General features: G+C 42.5%; 1 protein-coding gene across 1 annotated transcript; it reads right to left on the bottom strand.

Moving 5' to 3' along the window:
- Positions 1-1,812: 1,812 nt before the first annotated feature.
- On the bottom strand, positions 1,813-24,696 carry RNF10 (ring finger protein 10). The gene is made up of 17 exons (XM_084648996.1): positions 24,149-24,696; positions 16,739-16,941; positions 15,506-15,705; positions 14,127-14,217; positions 12,743-12,927; positions 12,526-12,662; positions 10,402-10,562; positions 9,560-9,694; positions 9,100-9,337; positions 8,695-8,828; positions 8,129-8,246; positions 7,598-7,699; positions 6,897-7,031; positions 6,028-6,128; positions 5,659-5,719; positions 5,362-5,520; positions 1,813-3,159 (listed from the first exon to the last, which is right to left on the bottom strand). The coding sequence occupies exons 1-17, from the start codon at positions 24,309-24,311 to the stop codon at positions 3,083-3,085; spliced, it is 2,400 nt and encodes a 799-aa protein (XP_084505122.1). The 5' UTR covers positions 24,312-24,696; the 3' UTR covers positions 1,813-3,082.
- Between the last annotated feature and the right edge of the window lie 3,260 nt (positions 24,697-27,956).

Here is a 27,956-nt window from a genome sequence, read left to right as displayed (position 1 = left end):
AGTTTGAATCTCTTCAAGCCAAGAGGGGGAAATGGAGTGGTGGCTTTCACCAGGTTGTATAGCAGACGAAGGGTGGTAGGTTGGCTGTTTTTTTAATGGCATGGAAGAATAAGCAAGCTATTCATTGGAATTATTTGAAGAATGGAGCAGTGTTTTGTTTTGTTTTTTAAACAAGTCCAAGGACTTCTAAGTTAACCAACTACACACATCTATGGGAATCATCTTAGTACTGGATCAGGCTTGCTTTTTATAGTAGAGATTAAACTGACTTAGTATCCTATAGAGGATATTTCTTTGAGTATGGTTAAATATATTGCCTGCTTTTGTAGTCCATGGTTAACCTGTTTCTAACTGTCAAAGAATAAGTTTGAGCAACTGCTCTACTACCTTAAATAACACACTAAGAGCTACCTGGGGTTTTTGATTGAAGTGTACTTAGTGTATTAATTCACACTGCTGAGGAAAGGTGATCCATTGCTACTAGGAGAATGTAAGGCCCCCCCAAAAATGTTTTTTTCCAGTATCTATGGAATCCTAACACTAGTAAGGTTTAGACTGCAAAACACCTACTGTAGAGGGCATCACAAATCAAGGTTAAGATATTCATAGCACTCAGGGAAGAACAGGAGTTGGTGTAAAAGGAAAGTTCCCATCACTGAACTAATTCAGCTCACATAGAGGAGCTAGTACAGACAAGGCTTCAGTGAGCTGCCAGCACCTTCTCTAGACCAAAACTATTCCACGCAACTTGGCTGTTGAAGTACAAGAGCAAGTAGTGGCATGTTTTCTGTTGAGTCCTAGTGTAAACAAAGCAGTTTACTCTAGCAGATGGAGAGACACTGAGTTAGTGTTAAATAAAATGGTTTGCAAAGGAACGGGTATATGTTGAACATTGGCTGAAAGGTTCTTAAAAAGTTGACTTTTAGCCCCATCTCAAAAAAAATTGGAATGGGTTCAGAAGAGGACAACAATAATTAGTGGGGGGGAATGGAGCAGCTTCTATATGAGGAGAGATTAACATGGGGATTTTTCAGTTTAGGAAAGACAACTAAGGCAAGATATGACAGGCCTATAAAATGACTGTTGTGGAGAAAGTAATAAGTGTTATTTATGTTCTCGAGCACAAGAGCTAGGGGGCCACTAAATTAAAATAGGCAGCAGGTTAAAAAAAACACAGCAAGTATTGCTGCACACAACACCTAGTCAACCTGTGGAACTCTGACAGAGAATGTCGTGAAGGCCAAGCCTATAAGAGGGTTTAAAAAAAAAAATTCAGGGAGGATGTCTATCAATGGCTGTTAGCCAGGATGGGCAGGGATGATAGCCCTAGCTTGTTCGCCAGAAACTGGGAATGGGCAACAGGGGATGGATCACTTGATTACCTGTTCTGTTTGTTCCCTCTGAGGGCATGTGGCATTGGCTACTGTCAGAAGACAGAACAGTGGGCTAAATGGGCTTTTAGTCTGACCCTGTATGGCCATTCTTATGTTATTAGAAAAACAAGTCTAGCAGAGGGATAGTTGTGATACCAAGGAAGAACTAAAGGGGGACAAGGTGTAGTTCTTATTCAGACTGTTTGATAAAGTTGCCAGAACTTCTCTCTAGCATATTAAGAATCTAACATTTTCTCCTTTTCTTAAGGTGAGAAAGCTCACTGTATAGTAAGTCTGTCAACATATCCAAATGAAAGAAGGTAAGATGACTTGACATGTTTAGTTAAGGAACTTAAAGCTGCTGTTTTAGAAGCAAGGCCTGCAAGCTAAAGGGCACAACCACATTGTTCCCCTTTACCAACTGGTGGTGAAGGAAATCTTTCAGGTAGTGGCTGCTCAGCCTAACTTTATTTCCAACTCAAGTCTCAACAAAAGGGGTACAGTACTACAGAGGAAGGACTCCTGCCCCCTGCAGCACTATAATTCTAAGTGTGCATATGATTTATTGCAACTGTTTGTCTTTGCTGGTACATTACACCTACTGTTCCTTTTATTTAATGAAAATCCACACCATTTAATGCATTAGCTTCAAATTAAACCACAGGCAGTGCAGAATGAGATTGCTCCAAGGGGGGGAAAAAAAAAAAGTGTGGGAAGAGAGGGGAAGGGAGAAAAAGGTTTATAGTAAGATGAGCCTAGTACAATCCAACTTACATCCCTGCACAAAGCACAATAAGGCCCCTGCCCCCACCCAGGACAAATAACCTTGCTGCCTGCTGTAGGGTTAATAATTCTGCAGATTTTAGATATCACATTCCTCTGATTCAAATGCAGCTGATCTCAAAAAAACCCCACCCAGCCTAGTTATCAAGAGACTCTAGGGTGGAATGTTTGCTCCAGATCATGGAGACAAAGAATTCCTTTGCAACCTGTCTTACCACATCCATGTTAACACACTAACATGCAACAGTAAGTCATTCCCTGACATTCATTCTGAAACGCAGAGAGTCCAGTATGTATTGTAACTTGAGCTTGGTAACAAGAATCTACTATATTCCCACCCTAGATCTAATCCTTAGGCACCAGAAGGAGTTAGTAACTGCTATTCCTGTCATTTTAGAGACTAAGAACCCTCCTTCCTACTATGATCTAGAAACAGGAACCTCTTCAATATTGCCCATTTCCAGTGGAAGGCAAACTGCACTTGCTAAGAAAAAGGATTCTGCTTTACAGCAAACTACACTTACTGCCAGATCTTGTGTACTGTTTCCTCTCTATACACACACACCAATAGGGAGAGTAGAGGTTCTCTGCCTTTTGAGTGACACCATATTGCAACAAACTGGCAGTGCCACAGACAGCAGTAAAACACATTCAAACTGCTGATGGGCCAAAAGAGCTGACTTGGCACAGACTGGAAACCTTGGCTAAACATTGCCAGGTTCAGTTTCTCTTAATACTTCGATTTTGTATAAACCAATTGAAAGTGCTAGAATAAAAAGTGGATATCTATGGTCCTCTCCTCTCTCCCCCTTCCCCCAAGGCCTAGAAACATGGATTTAGTCTGTTCAAGCTTAAATACTTAAACTATAGCAGCAAAACAAAAAGCAAATGAAAACCAGGAGACAGAACTTTCTTGGACAGCAGCATCACTTTGTGTGGACAACTGAGGTGCTAAATAGCAGCTTCTGCTTCTGTTTCTTTCTTTTCTTGCCTCCCTTTTCCTCTGTAAAAGAAAAAGAAAGATTTATATTTTTTTGGCTTAGACGAAGCCATATTTCTTCCCAGCTACAGTGATCTTCCCATTTCATGGTTAATAGGCTGGGGAGGAGGGTTAGTTTCAATGTAGGTACCTAGGACCTTGTTGTCTATTGCTGTGGAATTTTTGCCACACAATGCTACAGCATTTTAGGACTTGTTTTAAAACTACATTACCAGCCCTTATGGTGGCTAGAGGAAGCTGTCCAAAGGTGAAACATGAAATCTGATGGGTTGTTTTCTGAGTCTCTAGAATTTGAAATAGTCAAGCAGTATGAACTGTTCTTATTGCTGTCATTTTAGTAGCTCTGAACTAGCATGCTTATCCATCACACAGCTGGATGCAGGCAAATATTGAGTAGCAAGTGAGAGTAGCTCACCTCCAAAGAGGAGGTCATTTCAATCCCATTCATAAAGGTTAGAAATAAAAAAATGCATCTGCTTCCCACTGACAAACAGTTCTACCAAGTTATGGATCATAAATATTGAGCCTGCAATACACTGCAACTTTCATGGCAGCATGAAACTGAGCAGAAGAACAAGGACTAGTGTATCAATTGATGCCTGATTCATTTAAGAGTCTAGATATGAATTAGTTTGAAACTTCTATATGGCTGCAGAATTCATCACTGGAGTGCCAGAGGCACAAAAAACTTTGGGGTGAGCTAGGCCCACCTTACCACAGAAAGCCAATCCTTGCACATAGGGAGAAGCCAGCAGAAGCTGGCACATGATGAATACCCAGGATACGTTTGTGTGCTGTGCTTCGGACGTCCTACTCAGGTGCAGTCCAGGGAGAGAGGGGGCAAAGGTGGTTATAAGCCATCTCTGTGCCGATAAGATTCTGGGCTTATTGGAGGCTGGTGCAACTCCCATTGTAACTTAGAGCAGCTCCCTCTTAAGGCTGCCTCTGAGCAGCTCCACAACCTGGAACTGTTTAGAATGGTTCTAGTATTGTACGTTACAGTTCCATCCCCAACATACCACCACTGCTACATCAGGACTTGGGCAGGACCCCATAAGCAGTGGTGAGCTGGAGCTGGTTCGCATGAACTGGTGGTTAAATTTTGAAGCAGTTTTACAACCGGTTGTTAACCCGCTTCCCTGCAGGGGGCACTGAAGCTTTGATGGGCTCTGGCCAAGCAGTGATGCAATTCCTCCTCCGGCCACTGGGGGGGCTGCGCTGCAGGAGCTATGTGGGCTGCCACATGGCCCTGGGCACAAGCCCTGGTGCTGCTGCTCCCCTGACCCTGGGGCTCCCACTGCTGCCTGGTGGGTCCCCGGCTGCTCTGCTGGGCCTGGGCTGCATCCTACTGCTTGGGCTGCTCCGAACCGCTCTCCCTGTGAGTACCCACCACCCTGCCCACAGCCAGCACCACACCCCCCAGCCACAGCCAGCCCCTGCTGCACGCACCCCCTGCCCCGCCGCCAGCCCCGCACGCACCCCCTGCCCTGCCTCCAGCCAATGCTGCCCCACGCCCTTGTCTGTAGCTGGCCCTATGTCCACTGGTGCCCTACAGTTCCCAGGGCAGTAACCCTAACACCTGCTTCAATGAGGGGGACAGGGAGCAGCTGGGACCCACACATGTGCACACCCTAGGGTGACCAGACAGCAAGTGTGAAAAATCAGGATGGGGTGGGGAGTAATAGAAGCCTATATAAGAAAAAAAAACCCCAAAATCAGGACATCTGGTCACCCTAGCACACCCCCAGGGAGTGGTGGGGACCCACACATGTGAAATGGAGCTCATTTCTAGTTCAGGCCCATCTTTTAAAAAAAAAAACAAAAACAAACTTTAGGTAGGGTTAACGTACATCTGTATTTTCCCAGACAGGTCATACTTTTTGGTACTTAAAATCGCTGTCTGGGAGGAATTTTAAAAATTCCTCCTGGGAAAATATGGAGGAATGGTAACCCTACTGGTACAAAAAATACATACTGTGGCACATCCCTTAAACCAGAACTTTTTATAGGGTTAAGATTAACCGGTTAAGATTTTGGCATCTCATCACTGCCCATAAGCCTTATGCAGTGCCAGCACTGGGGGAAACTTGCCCAGCCAGCCAGTGATAGGGCTTTTATGGCCCCTGTACACTGGGAGGGAGGACTTCCAGTGTCAGGGAGCTGGGCATGTTAGACTATTTAGGTGACAAACTGCTTTGTTCTTACCAGAGACGGGATCAGATGTGGACGGCTTATCCAACTTCAGGAAGGCTGCCTCAATAGCTTGGCTAAAGGAATTCTGGAAGCTGGGCACAGGCATACGGTCAGAGTTGTCACTCTCTCCATCACTATCCACTGGAACAGGAGGTGCCAGGGTATTCTGATCTGGAAGAAAGGAGATTTCTAGAAAGGCCACAGATGGTGGAAGAATTGTGTTGCTGAGCTTGTACAAGAGTGCTTTTATTCAGTAGCCATTACACCTGTAATTATGCAAGATAATCACTGGAGGTAGGGTTTCCTTACCTCTTGTGTTTGAGGCAGCTTTGGGCCACATTTCTGGCTTTGCTTTTCCAACTCTCAACATCTAACAAGGGAGGGAGAAAAAAAGTGTGCATAAGAAAGTAGACCAAGGCCTATCTGTCAGCATCCCTGCCCACGCCCCCAGGAAGTTGTACAATACAACTTTCAAGCCAGAAAACAGGACTTTGCCTAGTATGGGTCTTTTGCCAAACATTAGCACTGATCAACTGAAGAGTGGAGGGACCATCCCATTTTAGCAGCCACTAGGACTGTGCTTGGAGGTCTTAAAATTCAGACCAGTGAGGAAACAGCAAGGAGGATAGTCAGCTGGGTGTTCTGTTGCATATGCAACTTTAAGGGAAGAGGATTTACCTGGGCAAAGGAGGGTAAGGGAGACTCTTCTTCTAGGCTCCCAATACAGAGTGATGGGCTAGCCAGGCTGGCAGCAGTTGACAATGGAGTTGAGACAGACTCTGCAGAGACAAGATTCAGTCAAACAGGAAAGCCAATTACATTAGCAAAATCCCACATTTGTGTAACGGAGGAGAAAGAAGCTGGTGCCAGCCAAGTCAAACAATGCGTTATAGCCCAAAATTTCCAGCTTTCATCTCAAAGCATCTTGTCGATGTTTCAGTTTCCCCCCTCTGCTATTTAGCCTCTTATACAGATTGTCTCAACATGTTTTTAATACAGGGACACTTACTAGAGAGCAAGTGACCAAGAACCATCTCAGAATGCTGGAAAGGAGACCCAAGGTGAGATACACCTAAGGTGGTGGAGTCATTGAACTTGATCCTTCTCAGGACTAACCCAGGAAAACATATCCTATATTCAGTGCTAAAGGTAGCATGTGTCAGGTTACAATACACAAGAAAAATAAATGGTGGTTCACCCAAGGCAGAATTGTAGAGAGTTACTTACAAACCTTCCCAGCTCCCCTTGGGAGTGGGGGTCCATTTCTTGGAAGTAGCTATTCCTTTTCCTACAATATGAGGCTTCTTGTAAGTGGTGGCTGCAGTGCAATGCTCAGATCCAGGATACAGACAAGACATAGTGGAAGGTAGGCAACACTTATGGAGATATACTTTAGTCCTCTATTTCTGGGTGCTGAACTTTTGGATTTCACCACCAATGCAAAAGGGTTCTGTGGTCAGCAGTGAAAGTCTAGCTTGGTGTTCAGAGTCAGAAAGCCTGGGGGAGGGACTGCATCAATCCATCTGTGTATTCTTCCAGCTGCTCACCTGTGAGAGGCACAGAGCTTCTGCCAAGAAGGGACAAAGAGGAGCTCTGGTCATCACTGCTGATGAGTTCTCCTGAACAGGCGCTGAAGGCAGGAAACTGCTGCAGGTTCTCTAGAGCAATGTGGACCTCGGGATCTAGAGAAAGCCAGAAAAAGTTTTTAATCAGAACATGGCTTAATACGGGGTAATGGGTCACTGGTGTGCAAGTGTCAAGTTGTTTCAGGGGCTCTGGGAGTGGTCTCTTCCTTGAAGGGAAAGTAGCAATACTGCTACTGTCTCCTTGAGAAAAAACCCAAATAGAAGATATTTGTTCCTCCTTCACCTTTCCAGTTGAAGGGATTAATTTGGATTTAGAGACAGAATCCTGGGAGTTACATGAATGCAGTATATCCTTTCCGTGGCAGCCCCCCCACCGTGTTCTTCAGCTTCAATGTGTTGGGCATGGTAAAGTAGTATGTTAGTTGTGCAGTTTCTGTTAAATGCTTCCTTGATCCAGGTAGCGCAACTCATGATCTCACCGTCTAAGGAAAGGGTGCTAGAGTTCTACAGCAAGCCCAATTTATGGCAAGGTTAATACGTATTCACTTGTGATCATGGCAGGCCCCCAACCTTATCCCCAATGTATTAACCCCATATCCTCAAACCTTCCCAGCATTTGAAGAGAAGCAGAAACCCACCAGTTGTGGTTAAGTGAGACTCACACTTGCCCTGCTTCTTATTCTCCTCCATCTCAATTCTGCGTTCCCGACGCCGCTCATCACGCGCTTTCTTCTGCCGCAGGCGTTTCCTCTTTTCAATGTCATCTAAGTGTCACACAAATTATAGGAGACCAGGTAAAAGCTAATACTTGGTAAAAAACTTTTCAGTTTTGGAGACACTATCACTAGTTGATCATTAATTTATGCATAAGCAAGTTAGTGCAGTGTCTACGTTCTACTGTAGATTGATCCTTCCCACTCTCGTCCATACTCTTCTCTCAAACATTTGTCTAATCTACACAAATAAAACACTCACCTGTTGCAGACAAATCAGAGGAGTTCCTTAACCTGAACAAGGCAATCCCTAATTCTAGCTAGGATCATCATGAACTAGTGTGACTGAGGAGCAAGCCAGCCTTTTACATTCCTGTTATCCATTTGTCCTCCCACCCACAGAAACAGACATCCCTTCTTCCAAATTCTTTATGGTTACAGGGCATCATCCCTCCTGGGAAAAGGAACGAAAGCACTAACCGGAAAATGTCTCTAGGGTCTCCTTTGATATGACAGGTGGCTTCAGAGCCAGTTCACAGATGCTGAACTCGCAGGTGAGAGGCAAGTGACATAGGTAACGATGGCGCTGTCGCATATCCTGAAAGGAGAAAAGATCAGGTATCTTGTGGCATTAGAACCCATAGGCCAAGTCTCTCCCTTCGCAACCATCTATATCACTGGCTTTTTGGGGGTGACATTACTCTCACCCACTAAACACTTGAAATTCTAGGAACCTGTCTTGGAAACAGTTATGCCAAGTACTCCCCATTAATCTATTCCCAGGAAGAGGAAACAGAAGGAACACCAGCGAAGCCAGTCAATTCATGAGAATTTATTACAGGCATTGCTGCTTCCAAAGATGCCTTAAGCAGATCCCAACCCTACCCCCAGCCTGGAAAAAAGTGCTTCAGCGAGTACTGGAAAATGCTTGACAACCACTGTAAGTTAGCATTTCCTAGTAGTATCTTACCCACCATCAGCTCTCAACTGCCCTCCTTAAGAAAAAGGCCATGATTGGTAACACAAGAAAAAGCTACAGCAATTACCTCAGTCATAGAGTAGCCAGTTATCTCCACCACAGCTGCAGTGAGCTTCTCTGGACTGTTCTCCAGGCTGCCATACTCACGAACAAGACAGCGAACATTCACAGGGTGAAGGTACATACACTGTCCATCCTCCGCTACAAGGGAAGAAATTCACTTGTCACTTCTGTACTTCCCACCTCATCCTTAACTCCCCTGGAACTACTGATTTCTCAAAGCCAAACCCCCTTCTCCCCTGGAGCGTCAAACATTAATGGCAAGAAATGTTAGACTTTCTTCTCTGAAGTTCTGTTTCATAGGGGTTAATTAACAAGCTCATGAATCCACTGAAGCTACAAATGTTTCCCCTGGGGCACTTTTTGGTGAGCATTTACCTCTCCCTCCACAAACAGACCCCATTCCACTAACCTTGATAGAAATAGTAAAAAGGAGAGTTGTTGCGCAAACGTTCATTGTTGGCTGTAACTTTAGATTCCTGGTAGTTACTTTCTGATGGACTAGTTTCTTTTGTAGCATTCACAGCTGGTACCTCCTCAAGTACCTCCTCCTCTTCTGCTTCCAGGGGAAGAGGAAAGGAGCTTCCAGAATCAGAGTGGGCTTCCACCATCTCTTCATCAAATGCAGAAAGATATTCCAGAACACACTGCTACAGAAAACAAAAAACAAAAAAACAACTCACAAACACACAGTGTAGAGTCAGTATCCAACTCACATCATCCCATTCAGAAGAACTATAATCTCTGGTACACAAATGCTCTGAGAAGGGTAGATATCCTCAGTGCCTGCTCACCTTGCACTATAGTGAGGAGGTGGAGTTAGATCCTAACTGTGCTTGTCCTGGGGAAGAAAGGGAGACAAAAAAACCCACCTTTTTCTCCTGGGAAGCTGCAGGCACCCTGGCCATAGAGGGCGCCATCAGGGCCAATTCTTCTACAGCTACTGTGGCTCCTGTGACATCGATGTCGCTACTCTGGTCCAATGAAGCTAGAGCCTTCTCTCGATACTACAGGCCACCCCAAAGAGAACACATTTCAGTTTCTTATTTATTCCAGGAGACTGACACTATAAACGTCAGTATTCCCTCCCCTCGTGTCTCTCACTGTCACAGATCAAGATTCTCCCTCACCCAGTGGCCACTTCTGTAATAGAGGGAGACACCAGCTTACTTAGAAATGACCTCTGCAGGCCATCTACCACATACTGGCTTTGAAACAAGCAATAACCTACAGGTTTGGTTAAAGAGGTTTTATAGACAAAAGAAGAGTTATCCCAAGAATTAGCTATTCCTGACACAAGGAGAGCCTGGCTTCACCAACAGCAAGCTTCCACAACTACCTCTGCAGTTAAGACACTATTCAGAGGCTGGTGGCATTCCAGGTGGCAGAGTTCTGTCAGTGATAGGGATTGGGGCGCATGTAGTTCTTATTCCCTTTCAGTGTTTATATTGCTGCTTTTGATCAGCAGGTGTCACCAAAAGCAAGCTACCTTGCCAGTATTCTGTGCCCCAAATGGAAGAATATTTGAGATTTTAACTATTTTCTTTTGTTACTACTGCAGATACTGAATCACACATTTCCAAAAATAATCTCTATATTGAGAGACTTCTTATCTGGCTCCCCCAAACCAAACCTGCTGTGGATACTTGGCCTCCATTAAAAACACAGTAAGCATCAAATACCATTAACATCCACCACAACTGGGGATCCTCACCTTCAGTTCCTGGATAGCTGCCTCAATAAAGCAAGCCTCAGGGGTGTGCTTTTCCTCCTCGTACTGTCGTAGCAATGCTGTTTTCTCTTCCAAGATCACCCACTGCAGCACCTGCTTCCTGGATGCCAGCAACAGCTTAGAGAATTGGCTGTGCTGCTCATCTGGAAAGAATATCAGTAAGACATCCAATGTGCAGCAAGGTCCAAATTCAACTTGGCCATTCCTATTAAAATCTCATCTACTCTCTGTGTGGGGAAGTCTACTAGGAAGACTAAATCTGTGCATAAGCAATGTTGTTGGCAAGAAGTTACTAAGATAGGAGATCAGTTTATTGTAAATCCCAATAGCAAGCTATTAAGTTACGTCTCCATAAACATTCAGCAAGAATTTCTGCACTAGATATTTGTTTTAGTGACTTGGTCACATCAAACATTTGTAGGGTGGGATTCTGCACATTTAGAGAACCCATAAAGGGCTTCTTTTTTTCTTTTTTAAAAAAGGATGGGCTTTGGTCTCTTTATGAAATAAGTAGTGCCTGGAAGGTATTTCCTGCCTTAACCCCCCTAACAGCATCAGGAATGGCAAGTCTGGTCTTTCCTCATTTTGATGGAGGGCCTCAGAGGATGCTGGCTCTCACTCTGAGGGAGGGGAACTTAATCTCAATTTGGTATTAAACCCAAAATTTAAACAGTGACAAAAATATTCTTTTTGCTTTCTGCCCGCAAATTAATAAAAGCAATTTCAGCATTTGAAATCCCAGATTAGAAACAAGCTTTTAAAAGGACATTAGATATCTTCATTCCTCCAAATCCAACCCTCAACCCAATTTCATAGTGTCACTACAGGACAAAAACTGAGAAGGGAGGGGGTTGAGAGAATCTTGTCTGTGCATTTTGCATCTCTTACCATATTTGGATTTCTTTTAAGAGCAAGCTTAATGCTGAAATTTTCTGGATTTGCAGTTATATGGACGCCAAGTCTTACAATATCCCTGTAGTGCTGTATGTTTTGTTTCTTAACCAAAGTTACTGATGTATACTCAATCTTAACTTTTAAATATCCAAGGCAAAAACCTCTGAAATTAGTTCTATGCTCCGGGATCCTATATTGGGAGACTGACCTTTAGAGCTAAGTTTAAACTATGTCCTCCCTCATAGGATTGGTGAAAGACCACAGGTGAAGATAACCCATAAAGCAGCAGTGATAAAATGAAAAGGAGTACTTGTGGCACCTTAGAGACTAACCAATTTATTTGAGCATAAGCTTTCGTGAGCTACAGCTCATTTCATCGGATGCATCCGATGAAGTGAGCTGTAGCTCACGAAAGCTTATGCTCAAATAAATTGGTTAGTCTCTAAGGTGCCACAAGTACTCCTTTTCATTTTGCGAATACAGACTAACACGGCTGTTACTCTGAAACCAGTGATAAAATGAAGAATGTTGACACCAGTCACACAAATTGTATCATTATCTTATCCATTAGTGCTTTAAACATATGACACTGTATAAATAACTCTATGAAGCTCATGATCAAGCCCCAGATAGGTAATAGGTTCTCAAGAACCTGAAAGTTTTCCCATATTCCCCATTCGGAGATTCCACTGGTAGAATCATGCATATGCTGCTGCTACACACAGCATCTCTGAAATAATCTAGCATAAACTACAGAATAAGTCAAATCTAAAATAATTCACTCTGTGGCTGAGCCATGGGGGGGGGGGGAGGAGAAAGAGGGGGGAAAAACCCACATATGGGGAACAAAGAGAGACCAACAAAAGGAAGTGAGCTCTGCAGTGATGCATTAACAGTTATGAAATACTGAATGTTGGCTTGTTGTGTAAATTATTCTGGGATGGCAGGGCCTTGCAGCACAGAAACAAGAAAAGAATACAATGTATGATGCAAGCGTATGGAAGGGAGTTATGGGGTAGGAGACTGCAGGTCAGTCATTTAAGAGGTGGTAGTTTGCTTTTAAATACTGATCAAGTTAAGTTTTGTAATCTGCCATATATAAATCCACGTAGAGTGAGAGAAGTGAGGTTTCCCCATAGCAACCAGCTTCCACATCCAAGTTTTAGTCATACATGCAGCCAACGTTCCAGGAGAGTGTTCACAAGTACTCACCTCCAAGGTGAATGGGCTGCTCTACAGTCATCCACTTGGATTTGGGCAATGCTACCAAAACACTTTTCTCCCTTCTCATTAGCTGCATTGTAATGGTGTCACCAATTGCATACTGGCGTGTTTCCATAGCAACAACACTGCAATACAGGAACAGACTAAGTAACAAGAATTAACTGTACAGAAAGATGAAGGTATTTCAATTCCCTGCAAGTCTTACCTCTTGAGATCCTTCTTGTGAATAGACCCATAACAGATGGGACATTTGCTCCAGGTTCTCTCACTCAGGGAGAGATAGTGCAGAATGCATGCCCAGCAGAAGATATGCCCACAACGGGTGATCTTGGCTGCAGTAGGTGGATACAGGCATATTGGGCAGGAGGGCACTTCATGGCTACAAATTCGCTGGATGGCCATAAGAGAAGCAGAATATAAAGAAATTATTAAAGCTAGAGATTATAAATTGAGATATACGTTTGGGAATTTGTTGCAAAGTTGCCACTTTCTCTAGAGGGTGGAAATAGTTGGCCAAGACAGACCGAAACCTTTCCAAGAAAGCAGGGAGAGAATATTCCTTCAGTCACCAAGAAATTGATCATATGGTTTAGCAGGAACAATGTTTTTAAAATGCACATAGGGTAGTCTGTAGAGCCATCTACAGGGTATTGTTGTCAGACTCTTCAAATGTACAAGGAGGCTTGGTGTCCTAGTCAGATTAGTTTCCCTTTTCATGTGTTCACTGACCTCCCATCTCCAGGATTACTAGATTAGTCATCTGAAGGCAACTAATCTTGCAGACAGCAGTGGACTTCTTGGTGTCACCTTGACTTCACAACATAATTACACAACTAAACTTCTCTGCATCTCCCTGATTAGAAATTTAGGGCCCACTGATTTCTTTAAACATACATATTAGAAGATTAGACAGATGCTTCTTAAATAACGTATATGTAATCCGTTTAAGACTACTGGGGGAAGTGTGCACATGCATGAGTTCCCAAAGAAGCATCAAGCTCAGGGTAACAGCAAACACACTCCCTCTCAAATGCATGATCTGCATCATAGATTAAGTATTGAGAGAGAGACACACAGACAGATGCTATTTTCTAGATCTGGCTAGAATCCTGGGGTGCTTCAAAGTAGCTACAGATTTTTGTTGTGAGGCAAAAGACGTTTGCCCATGCACAGAATAAGAGTCTGTAAAAGCATTCTACACAGCACACTTCCTTAAACTCCATCCCCGTGACCTTGTCAGAAGGCTGACAACATTTCTCCATAATACTATGGGGAAAAAAGTGCATCAGAAACACACTTAATATCCCTATAAAACTTCCATCTATAAAGCAAGGAGGAAGAGATCTTCTTCCTCATAAGAGTGTTTGGCAGTCTTAAGCTCCTATCGTGTACGGAGTCTTTCAAAAGTAATTCCCTATCAGATTCTCCTCTGTCATTCATGCAATACTAGGAGGAAAGAAACTTGATGGCAACTAAAGACACATTATGTCAAAAGCAACTAGAGCAACAGGTAGGCACTTTTTAAAAAAAATATTAGATAGGTAGAAGAAGAGAAATAAGTTTTAAACACCCATCCCATCACTACTGACCACTTGCTCCACAAAGTCCCAGTTGACCAAGGTATCTGGGTCAGCAAAGTTCACTGTGTAGTCCTGCTCCTCAGACACCACAAACTGGCAGCTGGACGGAAGACACAAAGGCATCATAGTTGATCAGTCACCTATTTCAGCTGTGTCCAGGTAACAGCAGAAGCGGCCTTTGGATTAAGATCCTCAAGAGACCAAGTCAGTCCTGTCCTTAAAGACAGTACCCAAGAATGCCTAGCACAGCCATATGCTGGGTACATGAAAAGACTTGGCATCTAGGCTGACCATGGCCAGCAGTTACCATCAGTGAACCTAACAGGGCTAAGTTCAGAGCCAGTACATCTTTGGACACAGTTCTTCTCCCTGCACTTTGGCTATCCTGTCTGAGTTCTTGTCTGAGTACAGACTAAACAAAAGGGAACTTATGCAGTGGAAACAGGTTTCCATAAAGGAAACTACTGAACTAGGTAGAACACAAGGCAGGAAATCACATACTATTCAGACAAGTGCTATAGGAAGTCTCTATAGCAATAAAGTATATTCACATTTTACCGTAGTATACAAAAACTTAAATGACCACAATTTTAGCAGTACTTTTCATGGTCTTAAAAGTGGTGATCAGATACAGAAAATGTTCAACCTGCCCATATGAGAGAGAAAGCCATTAGTATATTAGCTTAAAAAGAAAGAGTTCATCTGCTAAACTAACTACCTTGATTGATGCATTCAGTACATATTTCTAAGCATAAGTTAAAATTATTCAAGTCATCTTTAAAGATAAAGATGAGTAACTATTACAATGTATCTGTTTAAAAACAAAGACCTCTGCACATGAGGACTTAAAAATTGAGACTTGCTTTGATCCCAAAAGAAGCACCTTTTAACATCTCATTGTACTAAAATGGATTGAGGATTTTTGTTTACACCACATTACTTGAGTTAGAAAGGAAATGTGAACTACTTAAGTGGGAAAGGGACCACAGGCCTTCCTGGACCCAACAGGGTATATTAAATTTTACAGGTGGTGCTTGAGTATTTGGGCAGAAGGGTGTTACCCTTTCCATCCTTCACACTCAGTCCCTTTAACTGCATTTCCTTTTTTTTCCTCTCAGATACCAATATCTCCTTTTATAATCAGGAAAAGAACATATTTCACCCTTCTGCGTACACACAAGGTAACCCTTGCACCAATACTGTGGAGGCAGAACCAGTGGAGCAGAACTTCAGTAACCAATACAAAAAACAAAACCACACCACTCACTACAAACATTCAGTATAATTAAATACTGAATTCCCTGACTCAATCACCTACAGAGTGAATACATATTCCCTTAGAGCTCATTCATATGAATGTCTAGGAGCCCTGCTGATCTTCCACTCACTTGGCCTGTAGGAAGAGCTCTTTGTTGAAGGGTTTGTGTCCCCATTTGTTCCTTTTCCCCCAGTTGCCGTGGGCATTCCCATCAAAGTGACCTGCTTGGCCCCGGGGTTCAAAGGTGAAGTTCAATAAGTGGTTCAGACTAATCTTCTTTGGACCAGAGAACTGGGCAGGGCTGAACTCTGCCCGTTGAACCTCTGCTACCTAAGAAACAAAACAAAAAAAGGACACGGTTCTGGTTAGAATTTACTGGAAGCTGGTACACTGCAACTTATCAACACAAGCACAGATCCATTCCCTTCAATGGTATACAGGGAAATGCACTACCCCTACCTACTCACCTTCTCCCACTCCAGGTCTGAAGATCAAATACTGCGGCATTAGAAATGCAAACGAACTTGAAAGTTAAGATTGGGTAATCTTTTTCTGTTGTATAAATAGAAGTGTAAAGCAACCTTTGTAGTGAAAAGTGAAAGCTTTTTTAATTTTTAAAACTAGTTGTTTAGGATTAGAGACATGGGTAACAAAAGCTATTTTTAAAATGACAATATCCCTTTAAAGAGCCAGTATTGCAAGCTTTAGGATCATTCCAGGGATCTCATGATTTTAGACTAGTTTCCATATAGTTGAAATGGACAGAATTAGGACTCAGAAAATATAGTAAGTGAATACGTGATACTCGTAAACTAAATTGCTAGTTTAAAAAAATGGGTGTAACATGGTTATATGCCAAGTGGGGGGAGGCAGACCACTGACAGTATACATCAGCATGAAAGGATTCCTGGTCTGCCTTTATTCCTCACTAGATCACATCAGGACTAATCAGATTACTTTGCTAAATATTCCATAATGTGGGATTCAGAATACACAAGTGGTTGGACATAAATGTGTCACAGATTTAGGAACTGAAAGCTGTATTACTAAGAGATCATTTTCATGAAGAACCTGTGTTTCACAATATGCATGTGGCCTGTCTATACACCCATTCTCAGACTGTACTTCCGTTAGTTTCACTGGTCTTGTTATTGAAGAAATCTCAGACCAAAGAGCATCCTCTTCTCAGATGTTGCAAAGTTGTTCTGATCTCACTCAATCTGGCATCTCAGCGATGTTACCACCTCAGGGTTCTTGCCCTTCCTAGCCCAGAAAGGGTACACAGGAGACCTAACTAGCAGGTCAGAGTGATCCTCTCGTCCCACAAAAAGACGCCTTGCAGACATAGCATTACAATTCTCACCTCATCTCGTCTTCCACCATTACAAGAGCTAAAAAGTTTGCCACTGCCCCCAGTGCCCCCTCTCTGAGGGGGCATCTTGTTAAAAGCTTTGCTTTTCTGTGAATTGGAGCGACGGGACTGGCTGGAAAAGTTCTCATTTTTTGAATATGAAGTTTCTCTTTTACGATTGTAACGTTGTTTGGATCCACTTGCATTCTTACCATCTGGGGGGAAAAAAAAAATCATCAGACTCAAGCTCAGCAAGGTACTTCCACTGCTTTTCTAGTGGCAGTCAAGTAATTTATGCCTTTAAGACAGGACTGCATTTGGCTTGGATCATTTTTATACCTGTCTACAGCAAGACAATACTGACTCTTATCGAGAGCTCCAAGACTTCTCTAACTACACCACCAAACCCACAGCAAAGTACTTTTCAGGCACATTAGTATCCAGGAACCTATGCATCCAACAAAGACAGATGTCTTGCTGCCTTGAAATAAGATGCATCTAAGTTAGCTTCTATTGTCCAGGTTCTTCATACCATGGATAGTTTCTATGCAGAATCAGCTCCGTAATCAGCATTTACTGAAACATACACCAAAATCCACCACTACTTAGAGCCTATACCAAGCAAAGGACTGGAGACATAAGGCAGATGTTTAGCTGAACTGAGGACAGTATTACACTACACTTGATTCATTTACAGAACTAGTTTCAGGCTAGAACCAGGAACAGCCACTAGCAGGGTATGTTTAATTAGAACAATTTGACACCAAGTAGTCAAGACCGAATTTTCTAGCTTCTGGTGTTTTTCCAAAACACTCAATAGCCATCAGTTAGTTTTTTATTCTGGAAACATATAGGCTTGGTCTATGCTACCGAGTTAGGTCAATGCAAGGCAGCTTACATCGACCTAAACATGTAAGTGTCTACAGTAAAATTTTGCTCCTGCCAATGTGACTGCCCCGCTATTCTGACTTAACTCCACCTTCATGAGAGGCATAGAGTCAATGTAATTAAGTCGACGCAGCATCAGCTTAGACACTGATGCTTACCTCAACTGTTACTGACTTTCAGAAGCCGTCTAACAATGCCCTGCACTGACAGAACAGTTAGTACAAGGGTTCCTGGTGAGGACTTGCACTGCCAACACAAGAAGCATAGTGTGGACACACAAAGCGATTTAATTACTGCAGCAGCTGTATGCTGACATAACTTCAGTTGACAATTTTGTATTGTAGACATGCCCTTAGTTGATTACATGAGTTTTCAGGTCTAGAATGTGTAAAGGTACCATCCTGCCTGCATTTGTCTGTTTCTAGATCTCCCACATTTCTCTATTATGTGGGCTTCTCTTTTTAATCACTATTCTGTTTACTTTTTTTTCTTCTTTGTGCCTTCTTTCATCCTAGGCCCTATGCTTAAGGTAGTACAATGCATCAGGCTCTCTTCTTAAAAACCACACTTCTTCCACAATGCCCACAAAATGTCAGTCTGCCTCAACACACCACTACCACCTTTGGTCTCCCAGTGCAGTCATCTAATCTGTGTTTTAATGAGTAAATCCCCAAATCCTGGATGCAGGGATTGTTTGCCTGGTGAGAGTGCTGAGCACACTGCTGGTATTTTACTACAGAAAGCACTAGCAGCAAGCACTAAGTGGTGGCTTTAATTCGAAGGCTCACAAGAATGGAAGAGCAGTCAGACATTAGTTGGGTATTCTAAATGCGTACAAGAGTTGCTAATGCTTCCTAGACTACTGCAGAGGATCTTTCAGTAACATTACAAAGCACTTCCCCCTAAAGTTCCAATAAGTTCTTAAATGTAAAGTCAGGTTGAGTCCAAACATGGTAATCCATTTCCCTGTGTATCTAGTGGCATTACCAGGTTAATACATTTGTTTCCTGAAACAGGAGAATAAAATTAGAGCTTAATTTTCAATGTCATCAGCCCACAGATATGCCAATACACCATTCCCTCCCAGAAATGTTAATTAACATTGCATCAGATCCATTGTGACGTATCAAACCTAATGCCTCACAACAGCAGCACTAGAATATCAGTTGCATCTAGACCCACATATTGGGAGGTAGCAGGCTTCTGCCCCCTTTTCATCACCCAGGATTCTGCACAAGTCTTTTGCAGCTAACAGCTTCCCTCCTTCCCTATTTTAAGATCATATTAATTACTGTTCCACTAACCTTGGTAACTATCTTCCACTATTACTCCTGAGCTACAGGCATCAGTAGCAACCCAGCTGCACATTTATACCAACCAAATGATCTCATTCATGTCTATTCTCCACACTTTTCACTGCAAAAGTTTAATTTCTCCCTCCTGACCCCCCCCCCCCCAAGTGTGTTTAGGGAGCAGTAAGGGCTGTGCATACCTCTACATGACTAAGCATCCAGATGCTTTTAAAATACAAACACATTAAAAAAAGCAAATGTATCTTAAGACCAATTAAATCTTTCACCTCTTAGTAGAAAGGAAATGCACAGGGATGGAAAGGTGTGGCCACCACACTTTAGAATTGTGGGGGAACACTAGTTTAAGAGGCCTACTGCACCAGTTTTCACAGTTCAGCTTCCAGTGACTCCACGCAATTCTTAAAGCCCACGCAATTCAGAATTTTACTTGTCAGATGTGCCTGTGATTTCCAAAGACTGATAATTTTGAAGATCTTCTACTGCAAGATTAAGACGAAAGCCAAACACCTTTCAGATTACATAGAGAAATACAAGGGCAGTAATTTATTAATCATTAGTTAAGAAGTGACAGGGAAGCTTTCAAGAGGCATTATGCAACCACTCTGCCACTATTTACTGACAAAACTAGTGAGGTACTTGGCCTAATGGCAGAGCCAAATTCAGAATTGAGAACTCAAACAGTTCCTGCTATTGTATCACAGCATGTGTCTTTGAGTTGTGCAGCAATTACAGTGCACATGGGAGAGACTGCAAGTCAGCCTGACACCTTAGGTGCAGAATGTTATCTGGAGAAGCACACCAGTTGCAGCTAAATATTCAGGGTGTAACCAGGCCTGGACTATGGTGATTTGGACAGACTTTTCTGACTGTAGAGAAGAAGCTGTAACTTACACCACTGAGAGTCAGATATTGTCTCTGGTATAATTAAAATTCATTCCAAAGACAAGGAATGGCTATTGGATTAGGATTAGCTATTTTCATAAATTAACTTTAAGAATGTCTATATGGAAAGCCAATTGAGCTGAAGTTCATCACTGAACAGCCTTCTTACATCTATAGTCACAGTGCATATTCTAGACAGGCCACAGCAACTTTGAACTTTTTCAATCCATGAGCAGAAGGGGACAGAAAAATGTATCTGCAAATAAGGGGTCAAGGTAACTTTATAGCCTCAGTCTCTTTAAATTGGGTCAGATTACTTCTTGTCAGGTGTAGCAGTCATCTTCCCCTGCAATTGACAGCAAGGAAATTTCCCACCTTAGTATAGCTAACACAAAATTACAGCCATTATGAACATTAAATTGTCAGTCAACTCTTACCAGAGCATTCCTATCATATTACATCCCTTCAACCTGACTCCATGGCTTTTAGGAGTTTCCCTTTCATCATTATGACGACTTTACTGCATCACACTTTATGGTCAAGGAATCCCTAGTCTGTGCCTTTTGATCAAGAATCCAGAGTGGTATAGATTCTAGACACCTTTTCTTCACAACTTTACTGGTTGAAGGCAGTTCCCCTCTTCAGGATGGTCTGCATGAAAATTCTCAAGAATTTTAAGAACCACCAGGGTTGTAGTAAAACAAGATTTAAATGAGAGAAGAGTCAGATGTAAAGCCAGAGAAACCATATGAATGTCTAGTCTTGCTGCAAAAGCTCATCTTAGATAGGATTGCCTATTTCCCTACAACTACAGGAAAAGGGCTTTTCTTCCTTTTGATTGTTTTGGCAGGCAGCATGTCAGAAAAAAGCTTCTACTGTCCACTGTCATCTTTCTTCCCTGATATGCCTCAGTTATGGATTTCAGGTTACTATGAACTGCCTCCGGTGACCTCTCCTACCAAAGGTACTTATCCAGCGGTCTTCTGTATTTAGCCCAAAATTAATTCAGAATTTTATTCCTTGGCCTAGGAAAAGCTTTCAGTTCCTGTCCCTACCTCCACTTCCCAAAAAAAAATTTTAATGGACTTTGTATGTACATGCTTTTAAAAACTAACTATCATTTCCAAATAGACTTTCGCTACTGGTTGCCAAAACAAACACTCTCACTTCGGGGGCCCTGCAGCTTGTTCCAATCTAATGATGAATACTTTTGAAAGCACTAATCGTCTCTAGAAGTGTTAATCCAGAAACAGCTCATTTTAATGAAGCAGGGCTCATTTCTAATAGTTATCTCATTTCAAATATATGAACCCTAGGTAGAACACATCATATTTCTTATCTTTAATTGTGAGAGGAGGGGGCCCCTCAGACATGGGAGCATTGTGCTTAAATTTTTAAAGTTTGAATTCACATTTAGAACATTGTAGTTCTATAAACTGTTTCAAGGCACACCCTGAAAGGAGCGCAAGGTGCCTTATCCACAAGTCAGAAGCTGTGATAAAGTACTCTATTTCACCAGTCTCTATTCCAGTTTCTCAACTGTTCACAGCAAGTGACATTCAGAAGTGCCTAGATGACTTAAGAGCTTAATTTCCACTGAAAGTCAATGGGATCTAAGCTTCTAAATCACTTCATTTTCAAATGCACCTACTCGGCATCCCTTCTTTTTCAGAGGGAACCTCAGAGCTATTTGCTGACTTATAACTATATACAAAATCAAGCAAGTTGATCATTACTCTATTGTATCAATACCTTTGAGGCACTAGAATAGTACCTGAGTGGATATATATTCAGAAGTTAGTATTTATTTATTCAAAATGTTAAGTCTTAAGTCAGGCATTAACACAATTTTTAAAACAATCCAATTAAAACAGCTCAGTTTATAGCTTTTTGCTATATAATTGACATTAGCTCTCCAATCTGAGTATTCCATTCTACACCTGAATTACAAAAATTAAAAAAAAAGTTAATTTTTTGGTTTTTTGTTTTTATTAAAGAACCCACGTATTTGACTCACAATGACAAAATATCTTTAAAAACAGGTTTTAAGTTAAAAATAATATCAGTTATGGTGCATCCTAAAAAGATATTGGTGTTCCACATTCAAGTAATCTGGCACACACTCCAGTTGCTTAAAGATAAAGTATGTCACGTATGCCCTTCAATTTGACATATGCAGTGAAGTCTTAGGGAGAAGTTAACACCTTAAGAATTAGAGCCACATATTTCATTATTTCAACTGTCTATAGCTACTCTTTGAAACTTATTTCATTTCACTGGTAGACTCGCCAAGGTATACATTGTCATTATGCCAACACTTTTTTATAATACAATTGAGACATCAAAACACTCAAGAGGAAGGAAATGGAGTACAAGCCATCCCAGCACCATTCCAATTAGACTGTATTGTGAATAGTTCTGTGTCAAAGGGTCCAGCAATATCAAGTATTATTGCAAATTTCAATACTTAGAAACAGTTAGGATCAAACTGTCAAAAGTGTCAAGCTCCAAGAACTCCAACTGCCTCAGGATGGAACGGCTACTGCTCAGCACTTCTGACAATCAGACCCTTACCTTAAAATAATGTAGTGCAACTGTACAAGTGATACACAAGATGGTTATAAACCATCAGTGAGAGAAGCTATGTGCAATAATAATCTAAACTGAAATGTTATATTTAACTACTATAGGTTCATACAAGATCCCTTTAATACTAGAGTGCAAGGGTGTCAAATATACAGCCTGCAAGATGGATCCAGCCTCTCTGATGTATCTTTATGGCCTGCATGACAAATTATGCAGAAAATATTCATGTTAAGAGTTTTTAGTACTCACAGTTGCAAAGAAAGCCTTCAAAATGTGATCCAAGTGTAAAACTAATATGGGTGGTCTTCCCAAAGTCTGCAGGCAGCCTGAAACAACAGCTCTAGAAGTATGGATGTTCCACCTCCTATCTCAAAGACAGTTAACTCTAAAGCTCAGTTACAAGGTTACTTCACTTGCTAAAAAGGTGAGCAGTAAAATGGGAAAAGGAGTGGAAATGTTCCCCGTGGAAGAGAGAACTAGGCATTGGTGCAGTTAAGGGAACCTGAGGGAAAGACAGAACACAAACAGGGATGAGGGAGAGAAAAAAGAATAATGGAGGAAAAACAAAAGGCTAGAAATAATGGTCCTAATGATAAGCGTGTTCTTCCACTAAGTGGTACTGAATAAATAATAGTGATAACCAGATGTTCAATTGCCACTTCTAATTTTGATCCTAGTATAAGCCTCCTACCAAAAGTAAGTAGTCTGGTGTGGACTGAGTGATGTGTGTAAATCTAGATTTATAACCTGTCCCATTGAACATAGAGTGAAATTCAGCCCTCTCCACCAACCAAGTTTAACACCACTTATCTTGTAATTAGATCAAGGGATGAGGATTTATTATTCCTGGATTTTGGAAGAGCTAGGAACAAAGCTTTCTAATATTTAACTTTGTGTAAGTCCCAGCCTTTCCATCTGTAGTTAAGATATTGGCCCTGCCTCAAGGCGGGTCAAGCTGTAATTTGTAAGTTGCTTAGACATCCTAGGCAGGAAGCCACCATTCAAAAGACAGAGTACTACTTCAGGTCACATCATCTTGGCATACACAACACTTCTATTAACACTAGAAAGGAACCTTACTCAGGAGGTAATATTGCTGCTGAAAGCTTAAGCTGACCGGGATATAGGAAGGCCAGAAACTGATAGCATGTTTGTTTGTTTAACAACATCAGTAGTGATCTTAGTGCTTACAAGCGGCTCAAGTGACAGCATGGGCAAAGTGACTGTCCATTCATGTACTGCACAAATGGGCGTGAGCAAGAAAGTTTCTTTACACATCTTCCCCTCTCCCTCAAGTGTGTCTCAGCGCTGACCTAAAGAACACCTACAAGGGAGAGATGGTCAAGTTTCCAAGCTCCATTAAGTGATAATACGGTGGCAATGCATGCCAGGCATACAATTCTTGGCCTCTCCAAAACTACCAGACACGCCCAGTATGTTAAAGGCTGGAAACTTGCAAGTTCACCAACTCATTTCACAGTATCCCTGTATCCTGTCAGGGACTAACAACAGTGGATCAATACCACCTGGGCTGCGGACCAACCCGTTGGACCCTTAGTACCACTGCCCCATGCCCACCTCCTGGGGACGGATGTGGACATTTCCCAGAAGCATGGAGCCCTCCGACTGTTACATAGCCTGGCGGCCCATCCCACCCCTGCCCCGTCCCTGTTAGTGCAACACACCTGTCAGCACCTTGGCTGGAGGCTACGCTCCTACCCCAGCGCCCCTTACCCCTGGGCCTGTCTCTTACCGCCTTTGGGCTTAGATTCCCCCGCGGCCGGCCCGGCCGAGGCGGAGCGGGTCTGCTGCCCTTTGCTGCCGGCCGAGGAGCCGGGGATCCCGGAGCTGCAGGGGCTGCTCTTGTCCATGTCGGAAGCTGAGGCGGGGGCCGCGCTGGGCGAGCTCTGCAGCATCAACGGGCGCCCCGACGGCGCTGGGGAGTGGAGAGCAGCGGCTCTGAGCTGGGGGGCAGGACGGGCACTGGGGGAGGCGACGGGGGCCCAGGCTCATGGCCCGCGAAGGGGACCGACAGGGGCGGCGCAGCGCTGACTCGGCCTCCTTCATGGCGACATCTTCTCGCTGCTCCGCTTAAACAGGGAGAGAGCCGGGAGGAGGCCGGGCCGGGCCTGCGGGGCTCCGGGGGGGGGGGTGGCAACAGGACGGGGAGCCCCGCGGGGCCCGGCACTGGCTGCGGTGGGGGGGTCGGCGCCGCCCAGGCAGCGCGGGCTCCTTGGCGCCGCTCCTACAGCTACCGCGTACTGTAGCTGTTCCCCTGTAATGGCGACGAGTCGCCAACAGCAAGACAAGAACCCGGATGGAACTCACTATATAGGAGCCGGCTGTCCCAATGTATGCTGGGAGTTGTAGTTCTCTGATAGGTTTCAGAGTAACAGCCGTGTTAGTCTGTATTCGCAAAAAGAAAAGGAGTACTTGTGGCACCTTAGAGACTAACCAATTTATTAGAGCATAAGCTTTCGTGAGTGGACTTGGTTTGCATTCGCTATCGTAAGGCATTATGGGAGGTGTAGTTCTTAGTGTTTCATACTATTAGTTCTCTGCGTTGTTTTGTATTATCCGGAGCAGAGCATTGTGGGAGTTATCATTCTTTTCACATCTGAGTTAGTTTTGAGACTACTTCATAGAATCACCTAAATCTGCAACCCCAGAATATTGTAAAGCAATTGTATTGTCTTTCACGTATAGATGAACCAACCTGTGTTACGTGCATGTTACAGAATCATATCACAGAAAACTACTAGAGAGACAAGGTGGATGACTAAGGTAATATCTTTTATTGGACCAACTTTTGTTGGTGAAGGAGACAGGCTTTTCAGCTACACAGAGCTCTTATACCTTTTATTAGACTAACTTCTATTGTGAAGCAAGACAAGCTTTTGAGCTTACATAGAGCTCTTCCTCAGGTGGCCTGAGCTCTGTGTAAGCTCAAAAGCTTGTTTTCCTCACCAACAGAAGTTAGTCTTTTATGATACCTTTATCCAGGCCTCTTGCTTTCTCTCAAAAGTAAACTATACCAATCTTTTCAATCTCCTGTCATAAAAGAGTTTTTCCATCCCCCAATCATACTCATAGCCTGTTTCTACACTCCCTCTAATTCTACAATATCTTTTTTGAGATGGAGTGAATATTGAGTACTGTGACCAGTACTGAACATTGTATTCCAGGTGCGGGTGAAACACTAGTTTATACAATGACATTATAATACTTTCTGTATCATTCCCCATCCCATTCCTTGTACACTCTAACATTTTGTTTGCATTTTTTACCACAGCTGTACATTGACCAGAGATCTTTGTTGAACTTCCCACACCAATACCCAGGTCCATTTCCTGATCTGATCCATTTAATTTAAACCCTTTTAAGGTGTATGGGTAGTTTCAATTTTTCCCTCCAATGTACATTATTTTATATTTATCAACATGAATTTCATCTGTCATCATAAAAAGAAAAGGAGTACTTGTGGCACCTTAGAGACTAACCAATTTATTTGAGCATGAGCTTTCGTGAGCTACAGCTCACTTCATCGGATGCATACCGTGGAAACTGCAGCAGACTTTATATATACACAGAGAATATGAAACAATACCTCCTCCCACCCCACTGTCCTGCTGGTAATAGCACCAGCAGGACAGTGGGGTGGGAGGAGGTATTGTTTCATATTCTCTGTGTATATATAAAGTCTGCTGCAGTTTCCACGGTATGCATCCGATGAAGTGAGCTGTAGCTCACGAAAGCTCATGCTCAAATAAATTGGTTAGTCTCTAAGGTGCCACAAGTACTCCTTTTCTTTTTGCGAATACAGACTAACACAGCTGTTACTCTGAAATCTGTCATCATGTTGCCCTTTCACTGAGCTCATTTAGGTCTTTCTACCATTCCTCATAGTCCTCATTGGACACCATACAATAATTTTGTGTCATCTACAAATTTTGCCACCTCACTGTTCACCCCCTTTTCCAATTTATGTGCCTGTACTAGTATTTTAAAACTGGGTGGAAAATCAAGGTATAAAGCAAAATATCAATACAGGCTGTAGTTGTTTCCATCTTGCTAATGGGTTACATATGCAGAAGGATTGCAGGTCATGACAGAGACTCAATAAAATGCTGCCTCCCTTGAAGGATCCAATATCTCATAAATGTGAGGCAACATGCCCCATAATAACCCTGAGGGTTAGAGAACGTCAGCTACTGTCCCACATTTCTTGGAATCTATTAGAACTTCTGCTTCATTTTAGCATTTTCTGCCAAAAAGAAAGTATGAAAATGAGAATTTGTATGAGTCAACAAATTATCTAGATAGTCTGCTGACCAAGAGGTGGAAACCTAAATACTAAGGTGATGAATCCATCAAAAATGTACCACTAGCTATCTAGATGCTTAGAAAGATAAAACAAACTTAGTACATTACCCTTATTTAGTATATTAATGTGTCTGGTCAAGGTAAAGGAGGTCCAGAGGAAGAAGTACCTTTGTACTTTAGTATGTCCTTATCTTCATATTTATGAAGATACCAGTTTTAACCTTCATATCTATTTATCTGCTTCTCCCTCAAGTCTCTTCACTTTCTTCCTCTTTCTTCATGTCCTAAATACATGGAATGCCCTCCCCACACTTGTCCAGTCCATCTAACCCAGTATCCTGTCTTTCAACAGTGGCCAATGCCAGCTGCCCCAGAGGGAATGAACAGAACAGGTAATCATCAACCATCAACCACAGGTTGACTGTGCGTTGTGTGAAAAAATACTTCCTTTTGTTTTAAACCTGCTGCCTATTAATTTCATGTGGTGGCCCCTAGTTCTTATGTTATGAGAAGACCCATTACTTCTGCAAAGCCATGTAAACTTAGCTAAATCATCAAGTTATTTATTTCATGAGTGAACTACTCATTTAAGAGAAGGGGTTGATAAGGAGTAAACTAATCAGTTGTGAACATGGCTCACTAGGGCCCTGAGCCTACAATTTTCTGCATGGGCAGAGGCACTTGCTCTCATGGAGCCCCAATGAAGTTAAAGGGGCTCCAAAATCAAAAAGTCAAAGGGGAAGGGCTACGCAAAATTAATTGCAGGATTGGCGCTTAGTCTTATAAGCTGTATCCCTTTGTCTGTCTTTTTCAGTTGTGATCCTGCAAGTTGTTCTACATAAGTGGATCCCTGAGTCAAACAGTGTCTTTTTCTGGTTTGCGGAAGTGTGTAACACATTATTTTGGGTGCTACCACAATCTAAATAATAATGTACAAAGCTTTGGGTATTTGATATGTTCTGTTCTAAACTACACAAACTTAAGTACCTACAAAAAAGTCAATAAACAGATCAGACCACAATGGAGTTATAACACACACACTCATGTACCTGACATTTGTAATAGCATATTTAAATTTTAAATGCAGGTATGTTTCTGCTTAGCCAGGGCGTTCAGTCACGTTCAAACATGTATTAAAAGCAGGTGTGGTTAAACTGGTTTATGAAGTTGTTTGACTTACATGTGAACATGACTATGGGCCAGATCCTCAAATGTATTTAGGTGCATAACTTCCATTG

This window comes from Lepidochelys olivacea (genome assembly GCF_965140295.1).
Source record: "Lepidochelys olivacea isolate rLepOli2 genome assembly, chromosome: 15".
NCBI lineage: Eukaryota > Metazoa > Chordata > Testudines > Cheloniidae > Lepidochelys > Lepidochelys olivacea.
Note: the sequence above shows the minus strand (reverse complement) of the source record. Positions and strands in the feature narration are given on the sequence as shown.